Below are 18891 nucleotides of genomic sequence, written 5' to 3' on the forward strand. Positions count from 1 at the left end.
TGTAAGTGTATTAATAGAACAACAATTCAATGATATCTCAATTTTTTTGTAATAATTTTTAGGTTAAATTACATAATTGGTCATATGGTTTAGTTTAGTTTTAGTTGGATTCTTATGATTTTAAAAGTTTTAATATGATGGCTATGATTAATACATTAAACTAATACAATTAGTCAAATAGAAAACATCAACTAATTTCCACGTAAAAAAAGTTGTCAATTTAGTGGAGGCAGAGACGATTTGTGACGTTTAGGTAAATCATAAGGCTCAAAGTGAAACTTTTAAATCCATAAAAACTAAAATAGTATTAAATCCAAACCATAAGAATCAAGTTGAATATTTTTTAAAATCATAGAGACCAAATTGAAATAAAGTCCAAACGATAACAACTAAATTTTTTAACAAAACCCTAATTAAGAATTCTTAATAGATTAAGCATATAATTAAGAATTTAAGAAAATCAAGAGCCAAATTGAGAATTGTCTTCTAGGTTGTCTCGTAGCTTAGGATTTTGAATGATTTCAAATTTGGCAAATTTGAAATGAATATGTTGCTTGTCATCACAAGAAAGTGAATGGATTTCAAATTGTGTTTTCACATAAAAAAAGTTTAACTAAAAAAATTGGATTTTACCGAATTTCATAAAATTTCTGATGTAAATTAATTCTTTAATCTCATCAAATTAAAAAATTATTGGAGTAATTTTTGTTTAATACAATATATGGGATGACGGATGAAACTTGAATCTCTTAATTGGAGATATATATGGGATGACGGATGAAACTTGAATCTCTTAATTGGAGATATATATTAATTACTATTGAGCTTATTGAGCTTGATTACTGCAGTAATTTTTTATTTCATTTCATTTTTAATAAATATTAAGTATATTTATTTCGTTTCATTTTCAATAAATATTAAGTTCATACTTAATTTAATTTTGGTTTAGTATATGGGTTAAAGCACATATCTACGAAGATATACTGTGTTCGAATTCCACCCAACTGTTATTGCATTAAAAAGAAAAAAGAAAAAAGACCTAAATTTATAATTTAACTAATTTTTTACAATTACCCTTTGACACGCTGCTCCGTGCTCCGCTCATCCAGTTCTATTGCCGCTGCAACTTGGACATGGGCCTCTACAACTATGGAGCTTGAGATCTTTCCTTCGGTCTCAGCTGCTCACTAGCTGCTACGGACTACGCCTCTCCAGTTCTTCGCAGCTTTCAACAGGTTTGTGGGTGTTGAACATCTTTGGCATTAATTCTCAGTTTGATACTGCCCAGAATAGCGTTTTAACACTCTCGCACCTCCATCTCTACTTTCCATTACAATCTTCTGCTTTTGTAATTTCGCGTGCTTTCGTTGCTCTGAATGTGTGAATGGATTTCATTTTAAATTTGTTTACGGTGTTTTCGTGGGAGGGATCATGTATGCCACTAAATCAGATCTAATCCTCCTTTAGCTTGCTGTATCAAGATGTCAGTGGTTTCACGATGTAGGATGATTGGTTTGTGTTAGGAGATGGATTCTAGATGGGTTTGTTTGACTTATTTCTTATGAGGAGGAATAATGGGTGAGAGTAGGAACCATGAGGTTGTTGCCTGAGAGGTGTTTGATGTTTGAATCGAGAATAATGATGTTAGTGCTTGAGGGAACTCGTGGTTCATTTTATCAACAGTGTGGAATGGAAGTGGGTTTTCGCTATATCTACGTTTATAGTGAAGGATATTGATTGTAATGGTTGTGGGATTTACTAATTTGCTGTTGGATTTTAGTCCCTCAAGGGGACAAAACCTCATATCAAAGTAATGATTTGAGCATTAACGCCCAATTTGATAACCATTTTGTTTTTGGTTTACTATTTTGAAAATTAAGCTTATAAATACTATTGATGTGAGACCTCTTCACAATCAACAAAGTTTTAAAAACTAAAAAAAGTTAGTTTTGAAAAATTTATTTTAGTTTTTTTTTTTCTTTTTTATAATTTGGTTAAGAATTTGGCCACAAGCGGAGACCGAACAAGCGCCAAGTTGTTGATGACACGTCTGAAGAGGAGGATGACGCCTTCTAAGTCTACATTATTTCCATTTTATTTATTATCCTTGATCCGAAAGTAATATTTTCCTTTCTAAAGAAATTGAGAAGGAGTAGGCATAATTTTTAAAAACAAAAAATAAAGAACGAAATTGTTATTGAATAGGACCTAAACTTTTGTCCAAGGACAACACTTTTACTTCTTTTTTGGATTTACTCTTACCCATGTAGATGTGGCAACAATTGAAAGGTTTCATGGTTGCAGTAAAAACTTTTCCATATATAAACAGCCAGCCACACACATGACGAGATTCTATGAAGAGAAGGAAATCTGAGACTTCCTCTTCATACATTTTAGAAACCTGAAAACTACAGTAGCAGCAAAAACAATAGGCAAAAAAGAAGTCTTGTTTCACACTATTTTCAGTTTACTCTCTCCCATGGCACAACAATTTTCTTGCAGAGGTTAAGAGTTGTTTGATTCTTAGAAGTTAGAACTAAACATTTGGCATGTAGTAGGTTTTTAACTTACGAAGATGAAAATATCTGGCATAATGTTGTAAATATCCTGCTTTTGTTTATTATATTTTACTAGTGAAATGATTTGCTAGACTCTGCCGCAAATTGCTATTTCTTACTTATTTCTGTTCACAAGTTGTAATTGTACAAGTTGAGAAAATAACGTGTTATTTTCAATGTCATTGGACCATAAACTGTACTGTACACAACCGTAGAAATGTAAATATGTACTGCAGGTAGTAAAGAACCTGAAGATACTTGCTTACAGTTTATCTGCTGATGCAGGAGCAGGACGGTAGCATCCCCCATCTGATGCTCTTGAGTCAGAGTCGGAAGAAGTATATCTGTCATATTCTTTAGATAAATCCTATGAATCTGTTTACCTATTGTAGGCTAAAAGTCCTTTCGTTGATGCAAAGCTGAAGAATGGCTTTATCTTCTCATTTCTCAACCTCAAGGGACTGGCACTTAACATCTCTTAGTTCAAACTTTCTCCGGGGCAATCCATTGTGGTTGCATTCCAACATCGGTTGTAAGTACCAGAGGAAACAAAATTTCAAGCCTCGTCATATCTCATCTCCTTGTTCCTCTCTTAAAATTGTCCGTAGTCATTCGTTAGATCGGCATGCTGTAAAACATAACAAAACTCGATTTGTGCAAAAGCTGATAATACTACTGCTATCTAAACCAAAGCATTATATTCCACTCCACATTCTTTCCAAGTGTCGTGGCTATCTTGCCCTTCATAAACCCCGCTCCCTCCTTTCAATGATTCATCGCTATCCTTCCATTTTTGAACTTTTTTCAATCCCTTATCCACCCACACCACTCAATGCAACAAAGCTATATCCCCAACTTTGTGTTCGTCTAACCCCAGCAGCAGCATCTCTTGCTAGACAGGACTCGGATCTCAAATTGGCTATCTCTAACACCTTGGCTGAAAAGCTCCAAAAATTACTTATGCTTTCTTCACACCACAGGATTCTATTATCAAAGTTGGTTCACCTTGCTCCAGATCTAAGCATGCCCCCTAATTTTAGGTCCCGTCTCTGCAATGATTTTCCAGACAAATTCAGGACTGTTGATACCTCATATGGTCGGGCACTAGAGCTTGTCTCTTGGGACTCAGAGTTGGCAAAGCCTTTACCTTGCCCTCAAGTTCCTTCACGTGAGCTAATAGTCGACAGGCCATTAAAATTCAACCTGTTGAAACTAAGAAAGGGGCTGAATTTGAAAAGAGCCCACCAGGAATTTCTAATTAAGTTCAGGGATCTGCCAGATGTTTGCCCTTACAAAACTCCTGCAACTGAGTTGGCTAAGGAGTCTATTGAGTCGGAAAAACGAGCTTGTGCTGTGGTACGAGAGATATTGGGGATGATGGTCGAGAAGAGGACTTTAATAGACCACTTAACACATTTCAGAAAAGATTTTGAGCTACCCAATAAACTGAGAGGCATGATTGTGAGGCATCCAGAGTTATTTTATGTGAGTCTGAAAGGTCAGAGAGACTCTGTATTCCTTGTTGAGGGGTTCGATGATAAGGGTGTTCTAGTGGACAAGGACGAGACTATGGTAATAAAAAATCAATGGATGAAGCTCGTAAGGGAAGGGAAAAGGATGAGACGGGAGAAGGGGAAAGCTCAAATTTATGACAGTAAATATGGAAATTATCATGAAGACAATAATCATGATTACGAGGTAGAAACTGACTATGATGATGATTATGATGATGGTTTTGAGAGTTTATTTGAGTTTGAGGATTCAGATTTTGAGAATGAAAGTGATGACCTGCTGAGCAGTAGGTCGAATGGAGATTTTTGGACTACAATTAATGCAGATATTATTGATGATGCAGATGGAGGACATATTGAACCTTGGTGATGGTTATTTTAATTTGTTTGGTGTATTCGGAAGATGCATAGAAATTTATCTATTTGTTAAAACAGTGCCTCTCCAGTTTGTATATCATATTAAATCCAGAAAAAGCACCTCGTGAAGATAAAGGTTGCCTTGGAAGCTAAAAGGATGTTTATATGTAGCCTGATCATCTATAGTAAAGGATGAAGCTACTGCCTCTAGGCACATCTATTTGTGCACAAGGAGTCCATGAATTTCTCCTATGGTGATATACCACACTATACCTCTCAAGCTGTATAATTCACTCTGTCATGTTCTTTTACCTCCTCAAAATTTTCGATAATTGGAAGAACTTTCCCTGGAGTGTGAATGAATCTTCTCCCTAATCAAGGGAGACGTATAAGAGATAAGTTCTAACTCCTATTCATGTATACCATTAGATAAATTAAGACAACAAATTCATGTTAGTGAATAATGTAAATATTCAGGTGTAGCATGGCACCTCATCCCTTCCCCTTGGTCATTGGCAGTGAATGTATTCAGAAATTTTTCTGCTTTTTTGGATTGTGTTAATAAGTGGTTGTTCGGTAATATTCCTATTTTTCGTTTACTGTTTCTTATTTTTGGTAACTATCACAATTTCTCGTTGACGTTTCTTATTTTTAAGAAACAAGAAACAATTACCAAATCATTATCAAGCGGGTTTTTTTTTTTGAAAAAAAATAAGAAACAGGATCGTCACTAAACACACCTTAAAATATTCTGTGAATAATGGTTAAAAAATTTCCCCATCAGTGAGCTAGCAAACGGTTGGGTTGGTCACAAGTAGCTGATTTTAGTGATATATATCATATTGTGTATTTGGTGGAGCATGATGGATGGATCCTTCTAGCTTTGGTTGTATCCTTAGTCTATGCTCCTAAATTGATGAATTGGCTTCTGATGACTACACAGTAACAGATATTCTGTGTGGACAGATACGGGTCAAACATTTTTATTCATACTATGTTGTATTACACGTTTTGCATGTATCCTAAAATTTCAAATTGCTGCTGACATATTAATAGTCTTCGTATTCGTCTTTTACTGCTTTTTTTCCCTATGTTTGTCTATAGCTTTTATACACAGAAGCATTGATTATGATATTTAATGTACTTTCCAGTTTCTATCCATACAGAAAATAGATAGATGTTACTAGACATCTTCAATGTCCAGACTTTGTTTCATCTTGATGCTTATTTGAGTAGAGTTGTTTGATGAACACACATCAATTATTACAATTCATAGGTTTTGTTGTCTAAAAAGACACACCCACGCCATCTTTCAATCAGCAGAAAAGCATACTTGAAATGTGCATCATGTTCGTCGTGCTCCGTGCAATGGATATGCATGCATTTGTGCTAATTATTTGTGTTTGAATGTTTACTTAGGATGAGTTTTGGATAACTTTTAGAAGGTTCAAAAGTGCTTTTAGCTAATTCAAAAGTACTGTTCAAAATGTTGATGGTGTTTAGTTATAGTCAAAAGTGATTTTAACACTTACGGAAAAAGTACTTCTCTTAAATGATTATCTAAAGTTATGTTTATCATGCAAACTAGACTTATACCAGAAATATGCATCATATGCTTTGTGCTCCGTGTAGTTGATAGCATGCATTTGTGTTCATTATGTGTGTTAGAATGTTTCATCTTCCAAGGGTGGGGAGTTGATGTTGTCTTAAAAACTCTCAAGGGAAGGTTTTTGAAACTTATGTGGAAGCACTTACTCTGTTATTAGCCATCTATTTTGGTCTCTACTAGAATCATCCTGCGTTATACTGGCGCTCGACTTCGTGTAATGTAGATGAAACCAAAAGACTCAATGAACTTTGAAGACACAAACCTTCTGTCTTTATATTGGTTGTACAAGTCTTCAAATGCTCTTATTAGTAGTTATTGCTTCTAATCTTTTCTCTAAACATGTATTAGGCTCGAAATCATCGCTCGAAACCATCTCTTGTGACCTTTGTTAAGCTTGAACCTAAGTTGGAGGAAGCAAAAGAAGTTTCCTGAATCAAACTGAACTTTTTGTTGGAAATGATAACCTTTTGGTGGATCTTCCAATAAAAAGGAGGTACATACATAGCAAACTATATAACTTGTTAGTGATATAATTTAAAGTATTCATTGTTTATTAATTGTAGGTATGTGTAAGGTGTAATGAAGCAGTTTTGACAGATAAAAGGTGAAAGAAAGGCTTGCAGTTTCTAAAGTTTTGGGATACTGTTTGAGGCTTTTCAGGGTTCATGCTTTGCCTCTTTGATGGCCAACAGAACTATTCAAGAGCAGCTAAGCCAAACCAACCAACCATTTACTTTCATTTTGTTGGCTTTTAAGGCATTGCAAGCTTCAATTCTCTTGAAAATCCCCCACCCAAATAGAATTTCTTGGGAATATTCTATTGGTTAACAAATATGGAAAAAGAGATCCAACTTTAATATTAAGATAAGTCATAGGTATTTTATCTAGCGGGTTAATGCTCGAATTAGGGAATATTTTTTCTTATGGTTGCCTCAGTTGCTTGAAAACATTAGGATGAGTTCTCCACTCATTTAGAAGTTAGAGTCCATTTGATAACTTTTATTTTATTTTTATTTTTGATATTTTAGATTCAATTTTTAAAACTTAACTGAGGCTAATAATTTATATAAAATAGGGAAAGAAAAGAATTCATTAAGAAATAAACTTTTTGATAAGGATAAATGTATCACACAGTGTTACAACTCGAATTTTGCTTCGTATCAAACAATGGTTATATGCATTCATCTTTCAAGTGTCATTCTCAATGGGATGGATTGGTGTGGTTCTTCTACGTCTAGGACACTAGAATATCAAACTTTGCAATTGAAGTGAGTTGAGGAGTCGAGTGACATGCCAATGCAACTAATTGAGTGCTAGACTTTGCAACGCCCTGAATCAATCAAAAAATTTATTGATTTAATTCATCCCATTTTATTTGAGCAGTCGTCTTTGCTAGGAAGTGGATCATAACGCTAATGAAGAGTCCATAACTACCTAAATCAAGATAAATTGAGTGCATTGATCGCAGGCCTTTCGGTTCCTATTCGAAACTTCCTTCCTCGAATTTTGACTCAAATCTTTTGTTTTTTACTCTATTCGAGTTTATACTATTTTCCAATTTATGTTTTGAAAGTTTCAATTACAATTCCTAGATGAGAAATTTTTTTAGTAAATTTCCTAACCAATAACACCATTGAAGTTGAACAAGGAAACAATATTATGACCTTTAAAGTTCTCATTCTCTATAAATTGACATCTTTTCGTTAAACTTCTATTTCATCCGACTCAATTTAAAAGTTCAATCAGTCCTAACAATCAAAAATTCCAATAGAATCTTTTTAACTTTTTTATTCAGTAAGGTAGGCATTTAACATTAAAAAGAAAAGTTTTAAAATTCCACATCACCATTTTTAATTTTTTTTTTTGACGCTATTGAATAGAGATTTGATTGAAATATCGCGAGACCATAAAATAAAATTGAAGCTTTTAGAGATTAAAAGTAAGAAAAATATTTAGGAGCTTACTTGTCAGCACTCATCTTTCATTGACCACCATTAAATTTTTAATAAATAAGGCAGAAAAATAGAAGTTTTGATTATAGTCACAATACTAATTCATAATTACATTATTGACAAAATTAAAATCAAATTAGATACCCAAAATGAACTTTCACCATTAAAAGTATTACAAAGTAAGTTTTGAGTTGCATGTAAAGTGGGAGATGACGATGATGAGGAGAGAGAGGGAGTCTTGGGAAGAGAGGAGCAAGAAAATGGCACTCTATACAAAAAGCATGCCTCCACTATACTTGAATCATGGCCATGCCCTTACCAATTTCAAAACCATTAAATTTCCCCCAAAATCAAATCATTTTCTCTACATATTAATTCAACCAACTCCTTTCTTTGTGCATGCTTTGATTTCCAACCCTATTACTCTAATCATGTGTGTTTCCCCTCCTTAAATCCATTCTCCCGAACACTCAAATGCTATCATGTATTTAACTTCTTCGGTTAATTTGTAACTTGAACGTAGCTTAACTGGTTAAAATGTATTTGATAAGTTATGTTCTCTTGTAGTTCAAAGATATGGTAGAAAGAAAATTATTGAGTCCATTTTAATTTTACAATTCTAAATTTCATTAGACTGAATAATTGAGCGGATGATGAAAGTAATATCTCTTTAAAAGTAGGTCTAAAAATTGCTCTAGAACCAATTAATATTGTGTTGGGGTTGCAAGGAGTCAAAATCAAAACCACATTGGTATGATACTTTTTGGGTGAAATAAAAAACAAAATCATGAAGATTATGTTAAAAGGTGGACAATATGATCATACCACTGTGTGTACTGTTATCCTTAGAAAAACTGCTAAAAAATCATTACCTACCATTTTAGTCATATTTTCTTCGTTTCATTTAAATTTAGGGTTTAATTTGATGAAATTTAAAGATGGAACCATGAAATTTCTTGATAATTAAGTAGGTCTATTATCGATTCTTAAAAAAATTATGAAAATTAACTAACTGGAGGTGAGAGAATGCACATCCCAAGCGAGATAGGAAAATACTAATCAAGAAAATTAGGTTAATATAAATAATTTTCTACTATATTCTAATTATTTTTAATAAAAAATTATTTAGGGGGAGTAATAATATTATTCAATAATTTTCTAGAGACAGCTAAGACCATATTCTTTCAGCATCCAAATTGCCTTGTTATTATCACCGACATATATAGTTGATCCTATTTACTCTATAGTCTATAGCAAAATGGTAGTGACATGACAATCTTTTGCATTTTTCAAAAATAATTTTTATAAGAAATAAAGAATTATAAATTTTAAACTTAGAAGAAAGAAAACTAAATTACAAATATAGTACTTTAAATTTTGTTGTTGCACTTGTATAATCTCAATTTTCTAAACCACATCTATGAGAATCCCTATTCATAGCTCAAGACTCTATAAAAAATTTTATATTATCACAATTTTTTAAATCGTGACTTCTCTATATATTATTGTTGAGGGAGAGATTTGACATCTTGGAAATCTCGGTAAACTCTCACCAATATTCCAAAATAAAGGGATCGACGAGACCTGCAAAACACTAAACCGATGTGGTCTTACCACACAGATTCCGATGCTTAAGTCAGAATTAGATAAGTCGAGTATAGAGTATAGGGTATTGTGAGCATAGCAAAGAGTAGATTTGTAGCATACCTTCTATTTAGAAAGGGAAAATCCTAAGGCCATCAGGATAATTATAGATATATTCTACTGAATTTAGGAGAAATCCTAATACCATCAGGATTGATTGCTTAAATGAGGGGAATTCGAATTGCGGAAAAATTTTTCTCATCCATAACAATTTTAGAATTTCAAAATATGATAGAAAATTTCAAAATTTGACGGGTTGAGACAAAGATGACAATAATAAAGTATGAAAAACAAAAACTTCGAAGTAAGAGATCATTAACTTATCTACCTGAGAGTTAGAATTGTCACTCACTATACATGATTATCATTATTTTGGCACACATGCAGCATTTCCACAAGTCGACTTAGTCGAACCAAGTTGGCCGCAGTGATATCAGAATGTCTAGGCTTTCTAAAGGTAGACAATTCCTTTTTCATTAGCAGCGTTATCGTATATTTTTATTAAACAACGTTCCTTTCTATTCTAAGTTTTTATTAAACAGTGTTCAACTTTACATGTATTAAACATATACCTAGCATTTTCAAAAAATCGAAATTCTTGATCAATACAGAGGAACAGTATCACCATCGATCTTTGTTCGGTAAGATACCAAAGTGGATGGTGATATACAAACATGACTACACGAGATATTAGCCAGTAAAATGAAGCCACATGGAAAGCTCATAGCTCTGAATTTGTACAAGGCAGTACTTAAATATGTTGAGTGTTAATCCCCAACATTCCTTAATGGTAGAGTAATAGGGAATATATGATGAGTGTTGTCTAGTCCTTCATCTTTAGTCTGAAAAGGTTTAAGACCCACAAATTTATTACTTTTGATATTATTTTGTCTATCTAATTTTACTCTCTAGGTCATGTTGGAATATGGATATTTTTGTCTTTTACCTTACCAACATGTGAATTTATTTTATGTTTTCAATTGGGAGTTTCATATAGGGGATAAAAAGTCCGATACTTGGGTTACATTAGTTAGTTTTTATTTTTTATTATTATTTAACGTGTGGTGGTGGGATTCGAACTCACAATCTTTAGACCGATAATGTATGCCTTAATCATTTAAGCAATTTTCATATTGACTCATTAGAGTTAGTTTAATGTTATGATCAATGAATAAAAATTTAATTTGTTTCTGATGGCATGACATTTCATATTCTTGCAACATCTTGTTCTTGAAATTTGCATGTTTAGAATTTCCCAGTTAATTTGATCTATGCACTAGTGAAGTGTTCAAAATCTTTGGTAGTTTATAAAATTGATGAATCACATTAATATAGGCCCACTTGATAACGATTTGCAACTTTATTGTTGATATGAACGAACAATCCATCTACAATGAAAATTCTTTAATGTCTAAAGATCGTTAATTAAGCACATCTCAAATATTTACCTATAGACTATTCACAAGCTACTCATATTATGACCTAATACGAATTATTCATGTTTGTGTTGATGCATAATTTTGATCCAAGTCCCGATGTTGAATTGTTCCAAAGGAACACCGACTTAAATCAAACAAAGATTTCAGTTAAGATGTAGCAAAAAGTAAGTTGTAATACATATCTGATCCGGTTAGGTCGAGTAGTCCGACTCGCATGACACGATTCATGTTACTTTCTTGATCTCAATTCAATTGGGGCGAATCCAGTTAGATAATTTTACTCCTAACAAATTAGTCACATGGTGAAATTCAAATTAATATGGGCTATCCATTGATTATGTTACCACGTATTGGGTTTATGTTATTTTTCTCTATCCAAATCTTTAAATAATGCCAAAACGTAATCCTCAATATTCCTCTTTCAATTCAATAGGCATTAAACAAATTGAAAAAGTATATCTTTTTAAAAATTTAAACTTTATTTTATCATGTTATTTGATTTGGAATTTGAGAGACAGAGGTCGGTTTGCCGACTTCCTTAAAACCCCCCACCATCGTTATCACATTTGGGAGTTTTAGAGAGAGAAACAGAGAGAGAGAGGGGCGCAACAAAGCCAGAAGGAAGTGAAAAGCGTGTGTTTATCTTCCTTTCCTTCTCTTCCCTCCCTCAACTTGTTCTTCAATTTGATTGTTTTTTTTTTTGGGTTCTTTCTGAAGAAATTTACGAGTGCGAGGTTTCCTCGTAGATTCCCTTTCTTTTTCTCCGCTAATTCCGATCGTTTTCGATTCTTTTACGGGTATTTTTTCTGGGTCTAATCCTATGCATGTCCTCCCTATTGCTTCTCATTTTAATTCTTCTTCGTCCGGCTTATTGGTCGTTTCGATTGCATATCTTCTGTTCTCTTCGCGAATTTGTGTGTGATTCTTTTTTTTTTAACTGTTCGTTGAATGATCAGTTCTCTGTTTGTTTTCCTAGCGTTGTTCTTGTATGGCTGGTTGTTATTAGGCTTAAAACGAAATGGGTTTTCGGGAAACTTCCGTACTTGCTCGAATATGCATCCTAGTTTCTTTGTTTCATTCTTTTTTGGGGGGTTTTCTAATTGGGAAGTTGTACTTTCCTTCTGTCTGATATATTTTGTGTTCGTGCTTGGTGGTGGGTTGTTAGCGTATTGCTTTCGACGTCATTTTAATGAATTGCTTCGATTTTGTTTTTTAATGCAAATGCATTCTCTACAGCTTTTTCCATCGGCAAGATTTCTGCATTTGATTGCAGAGGGATAGATTGGCGAGGCCTGTAGAGACTTCGTGGCATGTCATACCATCAGCAAGATATGGATGAATTTGATTACATGGCGGGTGGGCATGAAATGGCTGATGAAATTGATGATGGAGAACTGGGTGAAGACGAATTAGACATGGTTTGTTTTTTTCCATCTCCATTCTCCATCTGTTGTAGCCCTTCATTGGGCCAATATTGGTAAGTTTATAGCTCTGGTGCGTGCCTTTGACATTAAGATCCTTTAATTTCTTTCAGCTTACCAAGGTGACAGATACATCATCTGCCCTTGCGAGGAAGGGACAGGACATTCAAGGTATTCCATGGGAGAGCTTGAATATTACTCGCGAGAAGTACCGGTTGACAAGGCTTGAACAGTATAAAAATTATGAAAATATTCCTTTATCCGGAGCATCTGTTGATAAGGTATAACTTGTCATGAAATTATTTTCCTCTTCATTTTATTCCTTTAATTAACGGGGTTCAAAGGTTGAGTAGGAGGCTGTGGACGGGCTTATTGATACTGGAAGTTCTTACACAAGTATTGTAGTAATTGTATTTGTCCTTTTAGGAGTGCAAAGCAATAGAAAGTGGAGGGAACTACTATGAGTTCTTTCACAATACAAGACTGGTTAAGCCTACTATCTTGCACTTTCAGGTACGAACGTTTTGCAACTGATAATAACTCTTGTCTATCCCTATTCTATAGTTGTACGTTAATTATGAGGCAGGTTTTAATCTCCATTCATTTTTCTAACTATTGGTAAATTTGTAATTGTTCTCTGACGATACATGGACCACTTTTTGTGTCAGATGGTTTGTTTATTTGTTATATTTGATGTTAATCGAGTCCATGTCTGGCAAACAGACTGCCATAATAAAATAAATGGAATGCTGAGGTGAAATCCTTATTTTTCTAATGTTTTGGTTGCTGTTTTTTTATTATCTTCTTCCTGAGTGCTTTGGAGGAAGGAAGTTTATTATTTGCTTTCACGTCGCAGCTAAGGAACTTGGTTTGGGCGACTTCAAAACATGATGTGTATTTGATGTCCAATTATTCTGTCATGCACTGGTCATCTTTATCCGGCAACTTATCTGAGATCCTCAACTTTTCTGGGCATGTAGCACCTACGGAGGTATGTATCACACTTATTCCAATTGTTTATTATATTTTAGCAAATCAACGAGACTGTAAGAGATTCAGAGACTATCATAAGCATTGCTGCTGATGTTTCTCATCTTTCTGCATAATTCTGTTCACTTGGTGATGGAACTGGAGATTACCTTGCACGTTAAAGTAAATTAGAACCCAGATATAAAATGATGAATCTACTTGTTACATCTATTGAAGATAAAAGGACTTCTTTTTAAATCATGTTATTGGACGTTGATGTTGATGGTAAAAGAATATTTGTACCTTTTTAGTGAAGTGGCCATTACACGTTTTTGTGCCTATTTTTCCAATGCACTTGTTTGTGCTTATTGTATTGCTTTCCCCCCGCTTTATTTTCCACTGATGGTGTGGACCATGTGCAATTTTTTATCCCATTATTAAGGGTTGGAAGTAGGAGTTGATGGTCAATGCGATTATTTTTAATTCCCTATGCCTTCTGGATGGTTTTTGTTTGGTTGGTTATGCAGAAACATGCTGGAAGTCTATTAGAGGGTTTTACACAAACTCAGATTAGCACACTTGCAGTCAAGGACAATTTTCTGGTTGCAGGTGGATTCCAAGGAGAGCTTACTTGCAAGGTTAGCACATCGCTAGTAGTTTTTAGCACATTTTCTAATGCTGGATTTCCCCCTTTTTTCTTTGGGGAAATACCATTGTTTTCTCTTGGTCCATGGTTGGGAGAACCCCTAACTGCTGGAAAAGATCATTGGTTGTTGCTATACCCAATGTTTTAAAAGGCTAAAGGCTGCCTCGAGGCTTTTCCTCTTGAAGAGGCGAGGCGTAAGCCTCGAGGCGGTATGAGGCGTAAGCATCAATTTTAATTAAAAAATTATACAAATCTAAAATTTGTATGATCAAGTATTGCTAAACATAATAGTTATATAAAAGTATAAAAAAATCATCTGTTAGTTACCACTTAAATAAAAATCCTAAAAGAAGATCCTCAATATCACTACTAATATCACTACTATTATCACTAGTACTATTATCACTAATATGATTGACTTATTCTATAAAATTTGTCTCCAATGTTTTTAAAGTCCAATTAGTAAAAGTAGTGATAGATTGAATCATCGCCACACCTATAGTGCATTCCATATGCAAAGAAACCTTTATATTTTGTAAGAATTGGGCAAATTACTAAAATTGTTCTAATCATTACACGAGGCGTAAAGACTTTAAGCCTCAGTGTGTCTTCAAAGAGGCGTAAGCCTCTTCTATGAGAGGCGTAAGCCTCTTATGGTTCAAAGAAGGCGTAAGTCTCGAGGCTAAAAGTTAGAGCCTTGCCTCGAGGCGAGCCTCAAGGCGTAAGCCTCAAAAGCTTTTTAAAACATGGGCTATACCATGAAAGTTTGAATGTGAATGGTTTCCTCCTCTTATATTGATAGTGTCTTCACTTGAAACAATTCTATTTTCAATGTTTAGAAAATTTTCGATGTATGTTTTAATATTTATTTATTTATTATTATTTTTTTTTTAGAAGAAACAGATTTCATTAATGTAATGAAATAGAATAGGGTCAATTGCCCGACCTTACTACGTTTGGTTGACAAGGTAACTCATAGGATATTAAATCATAGGTAGGTGGCCACCATGGTTTGAACTCATTCCCTCTTAGTCCTTTAGACTTTACATTGGCCCTCATTGACCACTTGAGCCATCCCATGTTGGTTTCCATGGTTTAGTTAATTAATGCAATGTGAGAGGAATGATGTCAATTTGAAATCTGACATTTTATGATATAATCATCGTGAATTTGCTGTCTTATGGGAATAATTTCTGCCTTTTGTTTCATTCTGTGGTGTTAGCACATGAAGGTACCTATTGTTAGTACTTCATTGTCAGTCTAGTTAAATTTATGAAAACTTTAAGCAACTTTTTGTTTTAAGAATATTTGGATAAGTGACAGCGGTCGCATCACACTGTATTAACCATTGTGTATATTCCTGCAGCGTTTGGATAAACAAGGAGTAAGCTTCTGTACTCGCACAACACATGATGATAACGCAATTACAAATGCTGTTGAAATATATGACAGCATGAGGTATTTTATCACATTGGCTGAGTCTGGTTGGCTGGAGTATGTACATGAACTCGAACTGATTTATTATTTTGCAGTGGTGAATTACATTTCATGGCAGCAAATAATGATTGCAGCGTGAGAGAGTATGACATGGAGAGGTTTCAGCTTTTGAATCACTTCCATTTTTCATGGCCAGTAAATGTATGTCCCCTCCAGATTTTACATGATTGATTGTGTCTATGTCCCCAATTGTTCCTTACATTTCTCTACTAATTTCTTCTACTTTCTGAATATATGACTGCTATCTAGGACAGCCCTGCTTGTGGTAGTGAAAGTTAATTTGCAATAATTAATGATTTTCAATGCAACAATAGTATTTTAGAGGATACGGCTTGTTTTCAAAAGACATGAATTGTGTGGAAAAAAATGTTCAGGAAATGTTTTAATGATTCTTTGTTTATCATTCTGTTGCTGCAGCATACATCAATGAGCCCAGACCGGAGGCTTATCACTGTTGTTGGGGATCACACAGATGGATTGATTGTTGATTCAAGAAATGGAACGGTAAGGGAAGTTTCATGCCATACAGATTGACCCCGTTATTATCTAGAGTATGGGTTGAATTTATGTAGGAGTTTAGAAAGTTAATGCTATTTCAACTTCTTGCCTGGGCTCCTAGTTTGGGATAGAGTTCTTTATATGTTTTGTCGAAGTCATTACCATGCTTTTTAGCTGTTTCTGTTATGATTGCATGTTTTTGGCATTCATTAGCTTCATTGTTGTCACTAGCCCTGTTGGTCTGTAAGATAGTAGAGAATTAGAAATCAGTGAGGAATACTGAAGATCTGTTGGTGTTGGATCAAAATGTAAAATGGGAAGAGAGGGATAAAGGAATTGTAAGGAGAAAAAGCAAAGTGAGATGGCTCAAATCCTATACTTTCTTGGACTTCGTATCCTTGCTAATATTTTAAACAGCTTTTGAGTCTTCGTCTTGGGCTTCATCAAATTCTAGACTCAAAACTTTTGCCTTCTTTGATTCACGAGAATTGCCTCTATGTATGTAATATTAACACGATAAGAGTTGTGGTATTACTACTGGTAACCCCTATGGTATTACTACTGGTAACCCCTAGGACTAGAAGAAAAGAACTTATAGAATTTTTATTTAATTTAGGATAGCATGTGGATGTAAGATTCTTCTTTTTGGACTTCTCTTAATACATGGTTTTTACATTTATATATTTTCATGAGAGGTGGATAAACTCATATCACTTTGAGTTTGAGGCTTACACTCTGTTTCTTAGAAAGTCACGAGGTTACCTTCAGTCTTTAAAATGTTGTCCTTGCCATGTAGTAGTTCCTATTCAAATCTGCTGTCATTTGTACGGCACGTATTAATGCTCGTTGTTTGAATGTATCTAATTTAATTCACACAACTATTAATGGAAGATCAGATGATAATGAATCGCTTTTTCTTTATCTTCTTTCCTACTCTTTATGTAGCCTACAAGATACTTTAGTATTTTGGTGGTGGCATTTTATGCTGTAATCGGTAAATGACATTGACACAACGAATTATAATGTGCTTCAGGCTATAGGTACGGTTGTTGGTCATCGAGATTACTCCTTCGCTTCTGCTTGGCATCCCAATGGTCGGATGTTTGCTACTGGGAATCAAGACAAGACATGCCGAGTATGGGATATAAGGAAGTTCTCATCACCCATTGCAGTTCTTAAGGGTCATATCGGTGCTGCTCGGTCGATCCGTTATTCATCAGACGGTCAGTTCATGGTGGTTGCTGAACCTGCAGATTTTGTACATGTGTATAGCACAAGTGCAGATTATAAGAAGAGACAAGAGATCGATTTCTTCGGAGAGATCTCTGGGGTGTCGTTGAGCCCAGATGATGAGTCTCTGTACATAGGAATCTGGGATAGGACATATGCAAGCTTACTACAATATAACAGGAGGCATACCTATGGATATATTGATTCATTCTTGTAGTCGTCACTCTCTTGTAAGGGAGAAAATAGTATTTTGTGGTTAAAAGAAAAGAATGGTTTATCTTTCCCGGCAACGCCGAGCGACCGAAACAATATCACAGACTTGGAAGTAAGTAATTCTTGGAACTGGTTTCTGAAGCTGTACATAGTTTCTAGTTTTGTATTGTTCATGTTTATTGAAAATGAAAATGAATGGCTGCTCAGGTGACTACTTTCTTCCCCTTCAGACATGTCTCCCCATTGGCTTTGCTTTGTCAATGTTAGTTTTTTTTTTTTTTTTAACAATTGCTTAGAACTGAGTAGGTGGCTCAGTTGTGTTTCTGTGAAAGATGGGTATTTTGCAATAGTACTGCTTTATAATGTTCATTCTTGTTCTGTTGATGTCTCTTCTTTTTGGTATTCTTTATCTTTAAACCGTAACTTTTTTCACATTATTTTTGGGTCATCTTTAAGGCGTGTTTGGAAAATTGATCTCTTATAATATTTTGACAAATTAGAAAATTGATTTTAGGAAAGTTTAAAATCACTTGAAATTGATTTTTAGGTATCATTTATCCTTTTTCAAAATAACCTTTTTTTTTACCATCACTTTCAAAATGGGCTACTTGGTGGGCTACGAAAGGCTAAAGGCCTGGCAATTTTGAATATAGGTTAAGTTATCTATTTGTGGTACCAAAGAAAATTGTTTGATAAATTGATAACTAAAAGCGAAACGATTTTCTTAGTAGAGAATATTAAGATTTTTTTAGTGTGTGTATGTATACACATACAGCCGTACGGTTTAGGTGGAGAAGATGAACATTGTCTGCGTGTATTGGTTAGCCACTAGATTCATTGTCTGCATAATTTGTTTGATAGCCATTTTCAATGGTACCAGAAGAGCGAGTAAATTGGGAAAAAAATGCTACAATTTTGTTTAGTCAGTGTTGTGAGTTTATAAGTAAATAACCCGCCAAGAATTATTACTCAGAAATCTACTTTAATGTTGTTTTCAAGGATGGATTTTCTCAATTGGGTGATCTGAGATTTTAAAATTAGTAACAAATAAAAGATGGTTTGGCAATAACTAAGTAAAATTCATATTGATATGTCATCGATTTCACTAATGCTTTTTTTTTTTTTTTTTGTGAAAATAAATTATGTGAAACAGAAGAATTTGCGTTGCCTTTGTCGTGAAGTTTTACTGAACTTTTTTAAAAAACATTAGTGCTTTAAGTTTATTATGTATGGCTTGAATTTTGCACTGCCAGTTGTATTCAAAAATTACCACATGACATGAACATGTAAAATTTGTAGCATAGAATAATTACTGTTCGACTCAAATGGTAGTAAATTATAGGGCAA

General features: G+C 34.2%; 2 protein-coding genes across 7 annotated transcripts; both read left to right on the top strand.

Annotated features, from left to right (window-relative positions):
- The first annotated feature begins 1059 nt into the window (after nucleotides 1-1059).
- On the top strand, nucleotides 1060-6918 carry EMB1692 (Ubiquitin carboxyl-terminal hydrolase family protein). 4 transcript variants are annotated; one of them, XR_002601932.2, is made up of 4 exons: nucleotides 1060-1235; nucleotides 2844-2896; nucleotides 6384-6528; nucleotides 6599-6918. XR_002601932.2 is itself a non-coding variant. In XM_022289496.2 (2 exons), the coding sequence occupies exon 2, from the start codon at nucleotides 2985-2987 to the stop codon at nucleotides 4437-4439; it is 1455 nt and encodes a 484-aa protein (XP_022145188.1). In that variant the 5' UTR covers nucleotides 1071-1235; nucleotides 2850-2984; the 3' UTR covers nucleotides 4440-6918. The 4 variants fall into 4 exon arrangements, 1 of the variants encoding a protein (XP_022145188.1); XR_015791013.1 differs by lacking the exon at nucleotides 2844-2896 and having other exon boundaries at nucleotides 1064-1235; XR_015791012.1 differs by having other exon boundaries at nucleotides 1071-1235; nucleotides 2844-6528.
- Nucleotides 6919-11549: 4631 nt separating this feature from the next.
- On the top strand, nucleotides 11550-17773 carry LOC111014680 (putative WD repeat-containing protein C2A9.03). 3 transcript variants are annotated; one of them, XM_022289474.2, is made up of 10 exons: nucleotides 11550-11703; nucleotides 12307-12488; nucleotides 12605-12772; nucleotides 12918-13004; nucleotides 13348-13482; nucleotides 13988-14098; nucleotides 15473-15564; nucleotides 15639-15744; nucleotides 16021-16107; nucleotides 17135-17773. In XM_022289474.2, exons 2-10 carry the CDS (start codon nucleotides 12381-12383, stop codon nucleotides 17546-17548), a joined length of 1308 nt encoding a protein of 435 aa, XP_022145166.1. In that variant the 5' UTR covers nucleotides 11550-11703; nucleotides 12307-12380; the 3' UTR covers nucleotides 17549-17773. The 3 variants fall into 3 exon arrangements, with proteins under 3 accessions (XP_022145166.1, XP_022145168.1, XP_022145169.1); XM_022289476.1 differs by lacking the exon at nucleotides 11550-11703 and adding an exon at nucleotides 11710-11867; XM_022289477.2 differs by lacking the exon at nucleotides 11550-11703 and adding an exon at nucleotides 11888-11984.
- Nucleotides 17774-18891: the final 1118 nt, after the last annotated feature.

This window comes from Momordica charantia, assembly GCF_013281855.1.
Source record: "Momordica charantia cultivar OHB3-1 chromosome 5 unlocalized genomic scaffold, Mcharantia_2.0 BLBB01000005.1, whole genome shotgun sequence".
NCBI lineage: Eukaryota > Viridiplantae > Streptophyta > Magnoliopsida > Cucurbitales > Cucurbitaceae > Momordica > Momordica charantia.

Bases quoted from the DNA above. Each gene is read 5' to 3' on its own strand.
- EMB1692 (XM_022289496.2), top strand. From the start codon at position 2,985: ATGGCTTTATCTTCTCATTTCTCAACCTCAAGGGACTGGCACTTAACA.
- LOC111014680 (XM_022289474.2), top strand. From the start codon at position 12,381: ATGTCATACCATCAGCAAGATATGGATGAATTTGATTACATGGCGGGT. The intron at 12,489-12,604 runs GTTTGTTTTTTT...AATTTCTTTCAG, and splicing joins GTGAAGACGAATTAGACATG to CTTACCAAGGTGACAGATAC. The intron at 15,745-16,020 runs GTATGTCCCCTC...CTGTTGCTGCAG, and splicing joins ATTTTTCATGGCCAGTAAAT to CATACATCAATGAGCCCAGA.